The 18,620-nt window shown below is 40.7% G+C and overlaps 2 protein-coding genes across 3 annotated transcripts; one reads left to right on the top strand and one right to left on the bottom strand.

Annotated features, from left to right (window-relative positions):
• Positions 1–9,151: 9,151 nt before the first annotated feature.
• LOC116188060 (actin-related protein 5) lies at positions 9,152–14,193 on the top strand. Of its 2 annotated transcripts, none has more exons than XM_031517175.1 (12): positions 9,152–9,392; positions 9,520–9,590; positions 10,097–10,221; positions 10,408–10,452; positions 10,739–10,844; positions 11,059–11,168; positions 11,314–11,423; positions 11,512–11,602; positions 11,995–12,438; positions 12,690–12,817; positions 12,932–13,256; positions 13,502–14,193. In XM_031517175.1, the coding sequence occupies exons 1-12, from the start codon at positions 9,292–9,294 to the stop codon at positions 14,006–14,008; spliced, it is 2,163 nt and encodes a 720-aa protein (XP_031373035.1). In that variant the 5' UTR covers positions 9,152–9,291; the 3' UTR covers positions 14,009–14,193. The 2 variants fall into 2 exon arrangements, with proteins under 2 accessions (XP_031373035.1, XP_031373036.1); XM_031517176.1 differs by having other exon boundaries at positions 9,153–9,392; positions 10,742–10,844.
• Positions 14,194–14,249: 56 nt separating this feature from the next.
• LOC116188061 (scarecrow-like protein 9) lies at positions 14,250–17,250 on the bottom strand. Its single transcript, XM_031517177.1, has 2 exons — positions 14,650–17,250; positions 14,250–14,549 (listed from the first exon to the last, which is right to left on the bottom strand). The coding sequence occupies exon 1, from the start codon at positions 16,762–16,764 to the stop codon at positions 14,713–14,715; it is 2,052 nt and encodes a 683-aa protein (XP_031373037.1). The 5' UTR covers positions 16,765–17,250; the 3' UTR covers positions 14,250–14,549; positions 14,650–14,712.
• Positions 17,251–18,620: the final 1,370 nt, after the last annotated feature.

Genomic DNA, 18,620 nt, shown 5'->3' with positions numbered 1-18,620 from the left:
CCACCTAATCTAGTGTTGTTTTCATTTATTTCATACTCTATCTTGTGCAGAACAGGCTTATAGAAAAATTGTGATTAAGCGAAATCAAACCGGCCGGTCCAATGTCTATACATTCATTATTAGTCGATCCTTTAAATACATTTTAGATTAATCAAACTATAAGAGAGATTGGCCAAACAAAAAAACGGTGATTAATCAAACGACAACGGTGATTGGCCAAGCAAAAAACAATGACGGTCGATTATTGTTCAAGCAGAAAACTACGACGGTAAAACCGAAGCAGGGTATGGTAGATATCTAAAAGCAACTTTCAATTTGTAATAATTAATTAACCTAGTACGAGAATAAATACTGTGGATATGTCCGAAAACCGACGATGTATCGTACTTTGCGCCCTTTTATATTTGCTGCAGGATCTTCTTTTCATCCACGAGTGGGGGAGTCCAAGTAATATTACTTTTGTTGCTTTCATTTCTTAATTTGTTTAATTTATTTCCTATTGCTTCTCTCCCTCTCTCTTTCTTGAGAGCCATAATTCTCAAGCGCGCGGGCAAATTTCAAAGGAAAAGTTTCTATGAGATGCGAGTTCTATGAGTCTAATCTTTACTCGAAAGTCGATTCGTTCTTAATATTGAATATAAAATATTCCTAGTGAATTTTTAATTTTTATATACACTACGGATAAAATTCACACAGTTCCCGATAGCTACTCATAGTCGTAGCAAAGACACTCGTAGAGTCGTAGGCACGGTTTCCAAGCTGGTTTTGCTGAAACCAGCGGCTAGAAATACAAACTATAAATATTTAAGGCATGCATCAGCCCATAAATTTTATATGTATATGTCTTTATTTTTTTCGGTTACAAAATGCATGTATAGACACATATTTAGTTTTTTGGTTACTAGACAAATATATAGTTATGTCTTAAAACTGATGTACAGAGATTTACGTGTGGGGTAGGGATTAGATGGTTTGCAATTTGAATGTTAGCATACCTTAACGTAATTCTTTTTGGGGTAAAAATATCTTTACGTAATTGATAATGAGTGTGTAAATACTTACATGCCATGCATGCATGTAAGTAGGACTTCCCCTTTCATTTTTTTTTTCCGATGAGTTGAGGGGAAAAGCCATAAGAAATTAAAGATTACAAAAGCGGGGTAATAAAGCTCCATAAATATCTCTTAATAAAATAGGAGCAAGACCATAAGGGACCAACTGGAGAAAGTGAACTTCTAACGGATGATTAATAGCTCTCCGAGCCAAGCAGTCTACACAGCAGTTCCCTTTACAGTACGTGTGTTTGATCGACACTTCCCAATTCTGAGCAAGCAAGCTACGGGTATCAGACAATAGGTTCCTTAGTTGTGGGGCATCGAGTCCCTGGGCAGTGATCAATCTCGAGCACAAGCTGAATCAACCTCGAGAATTAGTCTTCTGACAGCCCAAAGGCCATGCCAATTCTAGTCCAAATTTCATCCCCCACAGCTCCGCCACCATGGACATTGTTATACCAATGCTTTGCATAAACCACCGATCCAATTTCCATATGACTCACGAATCAAACCACCTGCACCGTCAATCCCTGAATTCCCTTGAGATGCCCCATCAGTGTTCAATTTGTGCCAGCCTTCTCTAGGTTTCTCCCAGCGAATAAATACCCACCATTTAATAGAATTCGGAGAAACAAACTGATCCAGTTTGCTCGATTTAACAAAACTCCGCGATGTTTGAAAAATACGCCCATACTCATCATGCGATCTTCTATGAGAAATCCATGGATAGATTAAGTTGAAAATATATATGCATATGCATATTTATACTTGATTTTCTAACCATATTTATAATTTATAGAGGCTGAGGAGACCGAGAATATACACCTGGGAGGTTCGACTCATTAAGTTATCTTTTTTAGGGGTTTTTGTGAGTACTTTCTTCTATCGTAAAATGATAGTAAAGATTTATGTGTTGTTATAGAAGAAGAGGTGGCTAAATGATTGAGGAATATAGTTTGATATATGTGTTGAGTAAGCTAGTATCAGTGTTTGGTTATAGCCATGGAACCGCTGGACCCAGCGGAATAGAAAAGGGGATCCGAACGGCCGTTGGACTTGGCGTAATAGAAAAAAAGGTCCGAAAAGCTGCTGGACCCAGCAGAATAAAAAAGGGACTCAAATGGTCCCTAGACTCGGCGGAATATAAATTGAGGTCAACTCTTATCGCAAGAGGTTAATAAGCGGGCCCCGCTTATTAGGGGTGTGCACGGGTACCGGGTATACCCGGAACCGGTTGGAACCTACCCTAACGGGTAGGGTCCGGGTAGCTCGTATTGAAAATAGGGTAGGTTCCGGGTATTAAAATTAGGAACCTGTGAAAATCGGTTCCGGTTCCGGTTCCGGTTCCTGCCTACAGGGTACCCGGAACCGGTTATTTATTAAAAAAAAAGAAGAGGAAAGAGTAAAGTTATTATCTCCTCTAATGAATCAGAACATAGGCACTTTGTTATGTGAGATTGTATTATGGATGTTCAATTTTATCGATGGATTGATGAGACATATTATTATTTCATTGTTGTGGATTAATCTAAATTTTGTTGATATTTTATTTAGCATGATTACTGATTATGTATGTGATATTTTCGATTTTATTTAGCGAGAAGAAAAAATTTACAGGTTCCAACAGGGTACCCGGAACCTGTGGTATAATACAGGTTCCGGGTAGGTTCCGATTCCATGATTTAACAGGGTAGGGTCCGGTTCTAAAATCTTGGAACATGTCCCTTACAGGATAGGATTCAGGTATTATGAAAAATACATGGTACCCGGAATCGATAACCCCTACCACTTATGAGATATGTTAATGAGGATATGCGTATAATTTATTTGAGATGTGCGGAGTCACGGTACCATCACAACTTTGTCGCGAGAAAAGCGACCTTGTGTCTATATTGTTGTTACTTGAGATTGTTCGTCGAATTAGTTGTGTGAAAGGTTTAGGTTGGTATTAGACTCGATATTGTGGTAGAATATATATATATATATATATATATATATATGATTGATTGATTGTGAATTATGAGAGTATATTAGTTCATTTTATCTTGAAATATAGTACTCACTGAGATGTAACTCACAACCCCTGCATATATATATTTTTTAAATGAGTTAGGGGCTAGACTAGCCGCACAGAATAACTTTTTAGACAACAGGGATCAACGCGAAGAATTTTTACAGTTAGACCCACTCATAGTCAAACTAGTAAGTTCTTGTAGAATGTTGTAATTATATTACGACTTTGAACTTTTGTTTAGTTGATTTAATGATGTAGTCGAGAAAAAGAACTCTCTTGAGGGGTATATACATATTAGAGCTTGCCAGATTAGTTATATGTGTGTTTTTTTTTTGGGAATTATGGAAAGCATGTTATATATGAATGGTTTATGTGACAATGGATATCGAATAAATATATGGGAAACTCTGCCAAACTTTTGGATCGTGACAGGCGATTAGCAAGATAAGATCGGAGGAGTGGTTAATGATGCGAGAGGAAGAACGATGGTTCTCAAAGAAATTGCGATCCATGAGAAGAGAAGACGACTGACGATGCCAACATCAATTTTGATCGTCAAAAGTGTATCATCAATGATACTACTGTGGATCTCGACTACCAGGCAATTTGACTAGCTAGATCGACGATCACAACATCGATCTAGTCTTCATTAGGGCCATTGGAGGTCTTTGTGTATATTGTGCTCTAGAGTTTGCTCTAGCCGTGAATGGTGGAGAAAACACACGATCGTGATTTTAGGTTTGTGCTTTGTAATTAGAGAAGAATTGGAGGGTGTTTTCAGGCATTCACCTCTATTTCTGATGAGAGATTAACGGGAAGTAGCTATTCGCCAATGTCCGTAGGAGGAATGGTTATTCAACATAAAAGCTTGATGGGAGGTCCGACTGGGGAATTCTTATTCTGCATGACTAGCTTCCCAAACTAAGGAATGCATATTCCGCACGGAATACGTAGGGATGGGAGTTTGGATTCCAGCGAACCAAACATGCCCTAAGAAATAAAAATCTCCTAACGTGAATTTTCTACATTCACAAAATTAGAATCCGAGATCTTATTTAGGTAGAATAAGCCTCGAAATTACTTAGATATATCACGTAATTAGTTCTCCTCCATCTATCATTTTACAAGATTCATGAATCTTATTTATTTCACGTTAATTAGTCTAGCTAAGAATGAAGAATTCATTTGCTGAAAGAGATAAGCTTATTATGCAACATATATTATGGACTGAAAGTGAAAACCCGTGTCAAAATATATATTACGTGCTACATTAATTTTGATGGACTGCATGTGCGAATGGATGAAATATATCTGAAGTCAGAAGTTTTGGTCAGTCTTCATATATACAGGGCCGGTGTGGTCTGTTGGCTGAGAAGTTGGATTGATCGTCGCTCCGCAAGCATAGCAGCAGAATCCTACAATGCGATGACTAGGGTCGAAGGTTTCATTACGTTTTTTTTTTTTAGATTACAAAGGAGGCTCGAGGTTTAATACGATGTTTCATTATGTTGATGAATGGTGAGAGGCGTCATTCAACACATTGACGTGATCATTGTGTCTCCCTCAATCGGCAAAAGAAAAGAAAAAACATTATTGGTATTTCAACACCTATTGTTCATAGAAAAGGTCTCAGATTAAAATCATGTGATGGAAAAAAATATATATTCACGATTGAAAAGTTATGTTTTTTAATAAGTCGATTCGGTTCAAACCTAAAATGATCATGACCCATTGGACTTTCAATATCATATGGTGTACACCGAAACAATATGAATTATTGGTGTTTGCCTATATAATACGGAAGTAGAACAAGCAAAATCAATTGCTCTTACCATCAAGGTGGTAGCCCAGTTGGTGACGGACTTCGTCTTCCAAAGGGGAGGTCAAGAGGTCGAAACTCGACTTAAACACGAAGGCGCTTGCGTTGGTAGACCCTTGTCCTCTATCCTATGGAAGCTGTTCTGGTCCACTGTGCGCTTTGGTAGAATCATGGTGACTTAAGTGGGCTATGTCTCACCGAGCTCTTTACCTATTCGGGCGAATAGAACATTCTATGGCGGCTGTGGAGCCCCTCTGATCTCCAGAGAGGGGTTGCTACTCTGGTCTCCCCCTCCCGACCTTTTATTCATCAAAATAAAAATCAATTGCTCTTTCTACACAATGTTTACCAATAAAAAAGAATGTTAAATGCTCTCCCAAAATATATGCTCAAATAAAACTTTTAATACTCACATTTATGAAATAATTCTTGGAAATTCTACAATTTATGCTACCGGAAGTATAATTTTTAGATGAATTATTAGGAAAATATAGTGACACTCGTTACTAATAATAAGATCACTTGTTTCAGCCGAAAAAATATCTTCATGATGATATATTACATACATATATTGGGCCAGACTGCGTACTGAGCAAGTGTTGGGCCAAGGTGAGCCTTGATTCAGGATTCGCATCATGGATTAGTTGTCAAATGGACTCGGATCGTACAATGATGAATTCGGAATTGGACCCACGCACCCAACAAATTATTAGGCGTTCTGTCTCATGACACGGTACGAAAAACATGAATTTACCACGTTTGAACTTTACCAGGCAATGTGTCCTCGATTGATTTACGCCACGAAGAAATAATCATATATACTTTGGATTTATCGAAAGGAAAACTGCCCTCTCTTCCAGCTCGAGTTGTGCGCTCCTCTCTCGACAATCAACAAATCAAGATGTACGGATGCAATCATTAATCCTCACTTATTACAACTTCTTGAATGGCAAATAAGATCAAAGGAAAAATCTTCTTTCCAGCTCATATGGTCTACCGTCTAACAGTTGTAAATTCCCGATTGAATACAATATTCAAACTCGCAGGGACCTGGCAAGACGATAACACATTGGACGAGATTCGGCATATCTTTTGATCAATCACTAGCGATTCTAGTCGTCTGCGTAAATTGACATTCAATAATTCAATGGAAATTGCAAGAGAAATACCATATTTTGATGCACTGAGACCTTTGGATCCAGTTCATGTTCGGTTTCAAGCATTGAAAATTGGCAATTTGCACTTACTCGATACAATCTTTCGAACCTGTGCTAAGGTAAGGAGGCAAGGCCCGTTGGATCCAATGAAAAACGGGTTTGAGCCCAAAACAAAATTTTCACATGAGAGCCCAAAGGAAAACGGGCTTAAATTGGGCCCATAAAGAATCTCTAAAGACATGGCCCATTTTAAGCCCGATATTGATATCTAGCAAGTTCATTGCCTTTCTGGCGATATTGTCTTCTGCCTGCTCCGGCTGGGTAGCAAATCTCTGCTGGGCCATTGTGGTGCAAATTATGACACGCTGATATGAGAGGATGACATCGTATATATACTTCCATGAAGCAGTCCTTCCTGCCCCTGGGGAAGATTTATATATATATCCTAAACCAGCTGTAAAAGTGTAAGAAAATAGATTGGATGAAACTAGCTATATTTGTTGATTATTACAGTATAAGCCAGATACCCGACCGATGGGACGAGTTCATTCCAATGAAAAGGCGCTATTGATGGGATACATAATGAACATTCTTTGGACATTAGACATTCATGTCAAAACAATAAACCGGGCATGCATGTAGGGTCTCTGTCAATGCTACCTGGCTGAACATGCCATTCCCACGGAAGAGAGAATGCTGTTAACATGATGATATATAGTACAATAACCGCCATTTCCGTGCTTGATAGAGCTACATGTAAGCATGCCTGTAATAGGTGGCCAAATGAACAAATCCATGCACACTGACAATATAAAACTTGCAGTCAGACCATGAATATTGATGCTGGCAATTCGCAAATCACAAGCAACCGGGGCTGTAAGCCACTCCGATAATATACTATATCGTGCCATAATAGATTTGATCGACCGGGATAAATTCGCCGATCAAACTCGTAATCTTAATTAAAGGAGCAAGTGGGATCATGGACCATGCATTCATGTGCTTAACCGAAACTCACCGAACTACTGGCGTATTACATTCATCATGGACTGGCGTAAGATCAGTAACAAAGGAGGACGAGGAAGATCAAGGAAATCAAAACAACAGCCACAATATCTACATCAAAACTCAATGACGTACGTACAGATACAAAATCAACAAAGCTGAGGCACATTTTTTTTTTTCCTAATTGAATTAGCAATAGTTGATCTGCCTAAATACAAAAAGGAGGACGACATCTTTCCTAGCTAGCTAGAGGGAACACATGCACATATATGTAAAGTGCATGTGTGTATGTAAGTAATGGTGAAAAAGTCAGTCCGTGGATTAGCAAAGGGCTTCCCTCCTCGGCGCAATGGTGAAGATGAGGTCGAGGTCCGATGGCTGAAAAAAACCCTTCTTCGGCAGCTCCCTCTTCTTCGCATACTCACAGCTGTCATTACAAGCCGCGGGTCTCTTCCTTGGCGGAGGCGGGCACACCTCCGGAGCTCCCCGTATCTGACTCCTCGGCGTCATACACCCTTCTTCTAGCTCCACCTCCATAACCAATAACAAATCTCTCCACTTAGTTGGTCCGAAGAAGAAGAAGGAAGCTGTGGAGTTGGCTAGCTAGTAGGATAGGAGAAAAGTGGGCTTTTTGAGCAAAGCATATTATGCTTGTATGTATGTGTGTGTGTGTGTGTGTGTGTCTTGTCGGTCAGTGAAAAGTCTTGGTTCAAACTTTGTGTGATGCGGAAGAAGCCAAAACACATTTCTTTTGATGTCCAGTAAGAGAAGTGTGGCTTGTTCGGGAAGCTGCCATTTTAGACTTATCCCAACTTGCGCTGGAAGGAAGCAGAAGCAGCTCACTCTTATGCCTACTCTCCCCGTGGCATCCACCCACATTGCTGGGCCCTTTTTTCTGTTTAAAAAAAATATTATGAATTTAGTATAAAAAAATTTAAAAAATTTAAAAAATTAAATAAATAGGCTTAGATAATTCCATTAACGAAAATCATATTTGAAATCTCTCTATTTCTAAACGAGCATGAATTTAATGACACCGCACTTTCTCTTGCTTGCACTTGAGCAAACAAAATCATTTCCTACTATTTTATTATTTTAGATCCACGAATCTTTCTTGTAACCGACAAAAAAAAATATACTTTTTGGTTCTCACTTTGCCATTTTTAATCAAATCACTATATTCCTCTCTATATACTTTTTGATTGACTCGCATTAAGCAAGCGAAGTAGCATTCATAACTCATATAAGCTTTCATGAACTCCAGTGTCTCTCTTACTCAACCCTCCTTCGTCTTAGCTCAAGTTGAATTATCAATTATTTTCCTACTAATCTTACACCAATCTTCGGCATATGTAGTTGTCACGTGTCTTCTTGTCCTTACATATGTACAGCTTCGGATGAATCGATACTACATATCCAAATGTATAGCTGTTCATTCTTTTGTTCCGTAATCCATTTGTAGTCAAAAGCATAGAGAGTGAACTTTGGGCGTAGGACAAGGGAGATGGGACCTTAACTTCAATATTATTGGATTATTTGAATCTACGCCACACGATTGAATTGGAGTTTTCCCTCTCTTTTAAGTCTCGGGTGCACTTTGAAGGGCCTTTCTATTATCTTCATGGCATGCTCATTTTGATGGGCCCCATAGAGTTATGGGCTCGATGGGCCATGCCCAGTGGGGTCACCTTGTGGCTGTGAGCTATCGCACGTGTAAAAGTAGCCTTTTAGGTAACATGTCACGTGCCCCCACTTGCCAATTGTCCCATAAATGAAAATTTTCCGGGCAATTCTTCTACAATATCACTTTTTGCACTGTGAATTGTGATGAATAAAAAAATAAATATTTTTTTCGGTAAAAAGCTTATTCCAATTATATACAACTATATAGACCTTTTCAATTTTCCTACTTCTAGTTCTAAACGACACTCGGCCTGATCAGGAAGATCGTCCAGTCCTCAAGGGGCCAGAAAGTAAAACCACACAAAGTTCAGGGATGAAAATATAACTATCTATTCCACTTGGTCCACTCTAGACCGGTTTCTGATTCGATCGTCCGGTCGGGGGGCTGAAAGGACGGTCCACTGCGAACCGCTTCTCCTCCAGTGGCTTGGCGCGAGAGTACGAGGCAGCCGAGCTCCAGTCGTCTCCATCGGAGAATCGCTCGCAGGAGCTCAAAACCCCAGACCCTGACATCAGAGTTCTTCCGTTTTTCTCGCTTTTGCGGATAGGAACTCGATAATGCCGTTTATATCGCAGACTCGGAGGCAGTCTGATTACAATCTCTTCCCTTCTGCCACTCCCATCGTCATCGACAATGGCGCCTCCTACTTCCGCATCGGGTACTTCCAAAATCTTTAATTTCAGCTCAGTCTGTTGATTTGATTTGGTTTTCTTGTCACATTTAGGAGTTTGTTCGTATGAACATGTGAGAGAAGTAAGTTGTATGCATTGGTCCGTGTGTATCAGGTGGGCTGGAGAGAATGATCCTAGGGTTGTTTTCCGGAACATTGTTCAGAGACCTCGCCATAAAGCTACTGGTATGTCGGTTTGATTATCTTTCACCTGCTCCTTAATTTAGTCCTTGTTGTATAAACACTTCTGGGCTACCAAGCTGAAGTTCAGCTTTTCCTTGGCTTCCTAAGGCGCAGATAGAGCTATAAGACTGTATTTTTACTGTCTAATTGCAAAGCTCAAAGTCAAGAACCATAGTAACTGAAGTTTTGCATTGAGATGGAACTTGCAATAAGCTGAATTAGTTTCTGGGATTGGTACACGTTAGAAAATCAGGCAGTACGATTCATGTAAACCACCGCAGTCGGCATCTTACGTTGTTTTATGGATAAATTAGATTAAGAACTTAGAGTTTGCGACATTGTTGTGAGCAAGCCTTGTTTTTGCGGTATTCCCATGTTAAAAAATTGGGCAGTATGGTTCATGTCAACCACAGCAGTTGAAGTCTTAAATTGTTTTATGTATTAAAGTGAGATTAAGAACTCACAGTTTGCAATATTGTTCTGAGCGAGCCTTATTTTTGTTGATCCAGGTGAAACTGTTACTGTTGTTGGGGACCATGATCCTGCCCTATTGAAATACTTTGACTGCACCCGCTCTGGACCACGTTCAGCTTTTGATAGCAATGTCGTTTATCAGTTTGAGATAATGGAATATGTAAGCTTATTCTGGACTTCGTCACATTTTCTCTTTTAAGCGATTGGAACATTCTTTTCAATTTTTGGAATCTGTATTCTTGTTACATGGCCTACTGCACGGTTGTCTGCTTAGAGTAAATGCAAGTTGTGTTTTTGCTGCTTATTTGACAAGCAATTTCAGGGTTCATAGTTCTTATTTTTGCAGATTCTTGATTTTGGCTTCGATAGGATGGGAGCAAATGGTTCACAGGTATGCAGATATTTCAGTTTCTTCCTCCAATTACCTCAGTTTGTGTATGTGTGCACCATCTGAGTCTCATCTATAGCTTTCAATTCAGTTAGGAGGATTTTAGTGAAGTTATAGGTCTCAATCAGTTGATACATGTAGGTTTATTTCTTTTTGGTGGTTATTTGCAGGTATATTAGAAGATCCATCACTTGTTGAGTCCATGTGATCGCCTTGCTTGGACATGTGTATCTGATTACTCATGTCTTGAGAATAATTGTATTTTGATTTACTGTTCATGTGTGCTCAGCAGATTGATCATCCTGTCCTAATCACGGAATGTGTGTGCAACCCTGTGTATTCTCGCAGTAAAATGGCTGAACTCCTATTTGAGACTTATGGAGTTCCATCAGTAGGTATAAGCACTGACTACTAGTTTCTATATTAAGTGGTAACTATCCTGAAATTTACCTTCAGTCTTTGATGGATTTCATTTTACTCTGTTGGAAGCTTGGTGCCCCACTCTCCTTTTCTGTTCAAAATCTTTTGAACAATTTTAACATTGTGCATGGAGTTAATGATGTGTTGGCCATTCGAGCTTGAATTTGATTTTATTTTCTATCATTACAGCATTTGGTGTTGATGCTGCATTCAGCTATAAATATAACCAGCAACTTGGAATCTGTGCTAGAGATGGTCTTGCGATCTGCCCAGGGTTTACAACTGCTCATGTCATTCCTGTAAGATTTCCCGGGCCTCATAGATACCTTCTTTGTTGAATAAATATTCATTTCGGTCAGTAGTGCTCAATACTTGTCAACTTTTGGAGATTTCGATAAAGTAGGATCTTACGGTTTCAATTATATATGTTTTGTTGTGTTTCAGTTTGTAGATGGAGAACCCATTTACAAAGGCTCTTGCAGAACAAATATTGGAGGATATCACATCACAGACCAATTGAAGCAACTTCTTTCGCTCAAATATCCTCATCACATGTAATAAATAACCGTCTGGGTCACCCCTGCTTCAACTGAATCTTCGTTTCCTGGAACTTTCTCATATTTTACTTACCTGTCACATCAGGACCAAATTTACATGGGAGAAGGTTGAAGACTTGAAGATGGAGCACTGTTACATTGCACCAGATTATGCTGCAGAAGCTCGACTATTTCAGGTAACAGGTCCAGTTGTAAATCCATGTTTGGTAACTATACCACCATTTACTAAATCATTTGGTGTGATGTCAGCCTTCAAAATTTTTAAACGAGAAAACCTCTAAATCTGATGAGCAGCTCACAAGAATTATCACACATAATAGTAAATGTACAGCTGTCACTGTTGGAAAACCTTTCCCCACTTTTTGAGAATTGCCAAGGTTTTCAGTAAATTGGTTCGTACTTATGTAAGCTTTGGCCAGCATATAATGTAATCAGTCATGTCTGTGATTAAATTATGTCATATTTCAGTAAATTGCTTAAAGTATGTTGTTCAGGAAGATGCTAAACTAAACTTTGATTTACCTTGTTCAGGAAGATGCTAAACTAAACTTTGATTTACCTTGTTCAGAATGGCACCAAGGAAGCTGAAGAGAAAACTCGAACTTGGCAGCTGCCGTGGGTCCCACCAGCAGTTGAGGAAGGTCCTTCAGAGGAAGAGCTAGCTAGAAAGGCAGCTATTAGGGAGAGACAGGGTCAGCGTTTGCGAGAAATGGCAGAGGCCAAGAGGTCTTCAAGGATAAATGAACTTGAAAATGAATTGCAAGGGCTGGAATTTCTTCTGAGGCAGCTTGAACGAGTGGAAGAGGAAGATATCCCTTCTTTCTTGGAAGAGACTGGTTACGTATCCAAGCAGGAAGTAGAATCTGCCCATGCGAAAGCAGCTCAGGCTCTGCGAAAAGCCAAAGGGGAGCCTAAGGGTGAGCAAGTGGGTATCGAGGAGAAAATAGATAGCTCGACGAATGAGAAGTTTCCTCTTATCAATGTCCCTGACGACATGCTTACTCCTGAGCAGGTAGTGAGTTCACTTGTCCAAAGTTGTTGAAATAGACTGAGTAAATTGCCTTCTCTCTAGAAACTGGAATATGAAGAGTTCTTATTACAATTGAGATTTCCGTGATTGCAGCAACTTTTACTTGAGATGCTCTTACTTTACAGTCCACGTTGCTGAACTCTCTGAAAGTTGGGATGAATATCCATGATTTCTCCTCATACAACACCACGGTATGCTTCTGAATACTTATCTCAGGCTATATTTTTCTCCAGCTAAAGGAAAAGAGGCGGCAGATATTTCTCAAAACTACCACTGAAGGCAGGCAGCGAGCTAAGCAGAAGCGCATCGAGGAGGAGTTGGAACGAGAAAGAAAAAATCAGGAAGATGAAGAACAACGATTGTATGCTCTGTTCGATCTGAGTTCTATTTTAGCTGTTAATTAAATACTCTGGTCTACATCCTTCTCTTATTTTATTTTTTTAATTAATTAATTTATTTACTTTTTTTTGTGCAGGGAAAATCCAGAGCTATATTTAGAGCAGCTCAACATTAGATACAGAGAGCTTTCTGAGAAAGTCGAGCAACGAAAACGTCTAAAGACGAATGGTAACCATACAAATGGAGGAATGGGTCGTGGTGAGAGATTAAATGCTGCCCAGAAAGAAAGGATGCGGTTACTTACGACAGCGGCTTTTGATCGAGGGAAAGGTGAAGATACATTTGGCGCAAATGATGAAGACTGGCAACTCTACAAGTTGATGAGCAAAGACAATGATGACGATGATGATGGTGTAGACCCTGATGAAGCAGAGCTCATTCGGGTCACTTCAAGGCTTCAGGTCTGTTAAGATGCTTATTCTACTCTTAGGCTACATCTATTTATCTCAATGTGAGAAAAAGATTTATCTCAACCTGAGTGTCTCCTTGAAAAACTCGATAAGGAGGTCCCGAGTCTCGTAATTGGCTTGAAGATGCAAAAGGTTTAACATCTGCTCGATTCATTGACTTTCTTGAAAGCTTGTTTCGCCATTTTCCATCTTTGGGTCATTGGGTATTCTCTCATGGACTATCTTTATTATGGCAGGAAGTAGACCCGACATTTGTTCCCAAGCTGGAGCTAGGACTTTCTCAGCCTGTTGTTGAGGTCCCGAAGTTCCGTCCCTTAACGAAGGAAGACTTTCAGGTTGTGCTCGGGGTCGAGAGATTCCGGTGCCCTGAGATCCTGTTCCACCCGAGCTTGATTGGAGTGGATCAGGTTGGGCTGGATGAGATGGCTGGGGTTTCAATCAGACGTTTGTCATGTGAAACCCAAGAATTTGAAGATAGATTAACAAAGTCCATCCTTATCACGGGTGGAAGCTCTCTTTTACCAGGAATGACCGAGCGACTAGAAGCAGGAATTCGGATGATTCGGCCCTGTGGTGCCCCCATATGTGTGTTTAGGGCTTCGGATCCGATTCTTGATGCTTGGAGAGGAGCTTCTAGTTATGCTTCTGCTTACCAATTTGCATCACAAACTTTCACTAGGATGGATTATTATGAGAAGGGGGAAGATTGGCTTCGAGAATATCAACTTAGGTACACAATATGAGATGAGAATGTTTATTGCATAGGGGTTTTCACGAATAATTCACCACTTCGATTGAGTAATTCCAGTTCTAATTTAGAAGACGAGCTTTGTCTACAAGGCAATAATTGAATAGTTCTCTCGGATATTTTGTTTTCGCCCTGTACAGAATGATGTGCTTGAAAAGTACTCTTTATAGATCCCCTAAACATGAAGTTCCCCAGTTGTGGTGGCTTGATCCAAACTTATTTTGCAAGCCATAGCATTTCTCAATCGATTTCATGTTGCAATACCATCAAATTTACAATTCTTAACCTTATACATTCCACAATGAATGCCTAATTGATACATCGTATTTTGCCTCTTCGATAAAGGGCAATCGGCATTCCCATAAAATGCAAGTGAAGAAGAGGCAAGGGAAACTGAGGATTGATGGAAACCCAGAAAGTACCGCTTGAGCTTATTGTTCCCGACAGCATAGAGCAGCACACGAGCAAACAAGTTGATGTTAGTAGATCCACTTGCCCATGTATACTGCTGCAACCACCTGAACTCAAAGGATGCTCTGGGACATGAATGAAACAGATTCAGATGTTCTGGGGCCAATGAGGTTGAACCATACTAACCTAACCAAGGACATTAACTGTATACCATTGAAGATGTACCTTGATCCTACGTATGAAAAATCAAACACGTATTATAGAAGAGCGCATGCTGCGTGTGCGATCTTAGTTTTCGGGTTTCCAAGTGGATAGCGCATAAATGAGCCGACCTTTCCACCCCTGAAGTAACCAGTTGCTATCTTCTTCGATCACGAAATCCTTGTGGTAATGAGCCTTCACTCGGTCCTTTGCCTTCCTCACAATCTCACTATCCAATGGAAGCAGCCTGAAACCAGCCCTAAGGTTCCGGAGCTGCCACTGCTTGTATGTCTCAGGCCTATCAACCCTCTCAGGGCCCTCGCAAGCAACCACGTTCATTGCCTGCCGCCCAAAGATCTCCCTCTCGATCAGCCCCCTCTCAGGAACATTGCGTGGAACATTCATATCGAGCATGTCAAACTGAGTCGAGAAGTGGAACAGAGCCTCCCGGAATCGCAAGATAAATAAGGGTGCGCTGTGGGCAGCATTGACGACGCCCTGAATGAAGACATCCGGATTCATTTGCTTTATCAGGCTTAGAACTCTGTCTCTAGGGCTCTCCACCACCACAGTCTCGTCGAGCAAATTCTTCAACCTATACATGCAATTCACAACAAGGACTTCATCCTCCTCAAGCCCGAGATCCTTGACACAGATTGCTTCCCACTTCTGCGCCACAGCTTTAAACTGGAATGGGACTTTGAACTTCTCTGCATAGTTCTTCAAATGGTTTCCTGTCCCTTCAATCTTCTCAGCAGGCCGAAACCCCGGTTGTGGAAGATCGATACCGGTTATGCGGAGGCTGGGTGGCCCACCAGGCCGGGTTGAGAGGCTTTGTATGAGACAGGGCCACTGGAACCCATATCCAATACCAAATTCAATGATGTGGAGCTTGCTCGCCCTCTCAGCGACATTCATGATTGTCCTGTTGGAAAAAAAGTTTGACAGCTTCTTGAACGGGCAGGCAGTCTGGAAAAGCTGATAGGCCTTTAGGGTATCAACAGCAGAAGTGGGCTTATACATGAGAGCCCTGTGGATTTGAGTACCCGAGCCAGCCAACCGTGCTTCGAGCCCATCAGCCATATAATATGCCACTCTTTGCATCCCATCGCCGGTGAGGGAAGCGTGTTGCCTTATCTTCTTCAGAAGCTCACTCGCACTTGTCTTGTCGTCCACTGCAACAGCCTGGGCACAGAACGTCAGGAGAGTCCTGAGGTCAATCACTTCCCTTTTACGGCCTTTCTTCTTACCGCGGCCTCTTGAGTTCGACCCATCTGACCCTTTCATTTGCCCATTCTGCCAAGCTTGGCGAAGTGCAGACTCCCCTTTTGCGCCATTTAAAAGCACCATATCGAGCATCTCTGAGGTTACCTCAGGTTCAACGTAAACAGCAGATTGTTTGTTAGTCCTTCCTTCTTGTTCCTTTTCTAAGCTCGTCTGCTCTGAGTACGGATTTCTCTTCCCCCGAGAAACATCAACACTTGCATTGTTAGAAGGGAATGTTCTCGCCAACGCTGTAAAACCATCCTTAATCCGCCCAGCAGAGCCATTCTTGTCAAAAACTTCAAATGATCTAGCTGAAGACTCTACGGATGGAGAGGCAATTGCAGGGACAAAACGCTCATGCAACTCAATATTCGACTTCCAATCAGGGTTTGAACTAACACTACTACCTAACCCGCTAGAATCACTTCTACTGCTGAAGACACAACTCTTATTCGGGCTTTCACTGATTGAGCCGGAACTAATGTGAGGGATTGGACGGTAATCTCGTGGAGGGTATGTCTCTCCAATAGCTTCATAAAGCGATTTCTCAGTGGCTTCGAGAGCTGATGACTCATGACGCATACAAGTTTTCTCTCCAATATCTTCCTCCATGAGCATCTGACTGATATACTGGAACACTACATCACTGAAGTCACAATCTTGATGGACAACCGACTCCCTTTCGCAGCTCACACCCGAATTCGGTGATGTAAACATCGCCAGGTTCGGGTTTCGGCTTTGGAGGGCATCATCTATCTTAAGCCGTGCACGGAGGTCTTCACCCGATAAGACAAAGGCAAGCTCATCATTTTCTCTATGGCCATTGATGGAACCAGTAAAAGCACCCAATGATTGATCCATGATGATGAACATCTAAAACTTGCAAGAACTCAAAGACCCACTTGAAAAAACCATAGAAGCGGATTGATTAAGAGCACAAAATCCAAACTTTTGGTGAGGAAACGGTATCGGGGTTGCAAATGAGGTACCTCAATCGACCAGACCCGACAGACGAACGGACTTCGTTTTTGAGGGAGAAGCCAATACAACAGTGCCCGCCAAAGCTCTGCAACTGAAACAACAGACAGCAAAGGAGCCTTCCGGAGCAAGAAGGCGCGGGGCTCCACCGGAGAATGGAAACTCAGCTTCAGCTTCAGCTCAGCGATTTGGTTGACCTTTTCGGACAGGGCACGACGTTGAATGAAACATTGAGGCCAACGTTTGAAGGTCGTCAAGTCAGAGGTTCCCATGAAAATGATAGAGTGACTGTGACGTGGGACATTAGAATTGTTTCCTTGAGGGGCGAACAGACATGGGCCCATGAGGGATTGGAGGCCCATCAGTGGACTCCTAATGGGCCTCAAGCCCATGATAAGCGAAGGTGAGGAACAATGCCACCAGTCCACGGCCCAGTAGTAGACCATGAGCCTATGGACAATTGCCCGCGTTCAGAAGTACACTTCAAGCGGGGGCCCATGAAATGACGTTGAATAAACAAATATACATACGTATTTGCCACGTCATGTATGATAGGAGGATTGCACCATATGAGCCGAGCATCTATACACTCGAGATGCTACATGAGACGCCGCTGTTACGGGTCATGCTCTCTTCACTTTCAAGACTTCAATTTCGTCCGACCATATATAGATCTTATTATTGATACTGAGAATATTATATTACACGATTACATGATATAAAGAGAGCTCGTGATCAGGACGGTATGAAGCCCCCATCTAACAACTTCGTCTATGGAGCACGGATTTGGTACCTAACATGCTTTTAACATGATATGAGATATGCACATGTAACTATAACATGAGACACATTCATTATACACTGAATATTCTTTTCTATCTACTATTCTTCGAGGAGTAGATTCATTTGCATGAGAGAAATATCTTCTTCTTTTTTCTTTTTTCTTTTTTTCTCTCTTTCCTTAATTGAATATAAACGGAGGATTTTCAATATCAGGCATGCATTTTTGCTTTTTCCAAAGTGTTGCATAAGCAAATGTTAGGAACAGTTGGATTGGGATCTGAGAGCCGTCATCTTCTTGGAACGGCTCTTGCTTTGCTTTTTTTTTTTTTAATCACAAGAAAAAATCGTGAATTAGTGCAATGAGATATAAATTTTAATAGTTAATAAAAATGTAAAATCATCTCACCACGACTATTGAGTCTAGGATATCGACCTTACTTACTAAATTGTGCTACAAACCCTCTTTGAATATTGCTTCACTTGTTTATTATTAATCTTTTTTTCTGTGGCTATTATTTATCATTTATATATAGGAATAAAAATTTACGTAACAGAAAAAAGAATCTGCCCATTAAAAAGAAATCAATAAACAGAAAAGGAGTAAAGGAAAAAAAAAAAAGAAAGGGTATTGAACAAGGAAGAGTAACAGTGGCGGGCAGCCCAGCGGGTTACTTGCAGTATAAAACTCTATGATGCTCATGCAGCCATGTGAGGTCTCACATGCTTCTTGGCCTCTTTTTACTTTATAATATATATATATATATATATTCTTCTTAGTTGGCGAATAAAATAGCATCGGACATAAATTAGCATATCACGAGTTCTTGACTGTGATTAGTCTGTATGCAATAAGAAGGTCGAACTTTTTTCGATAGGGACATTGTCATTTTAATTTAAAAAAAACGCGTAACGAAAACCCGATAAATAGGGGAGAAAGTAAAAGGGTAGGAGGGCACGGAACAAAATGT

Source organism: Punica granatum, chromosome 8 (assembly GCF_007655135.1).
Source record: "Punica granatum isolate Tunisia-2019 chromosome 8, ASM765513v2, whole genome shotgun sequence".
Lineage (NCBI taxonomy): Eukaryota > Viridiplantae > Streptophyta > Magnoliopsida > Myrtales > Lythraceae > Punica > Punica granatum.
The sequence above is the reverse complement of the archived record's forward strand: the minus strand, read 5'-3'. Positions and strand labels throughout refer to the sequence as shown.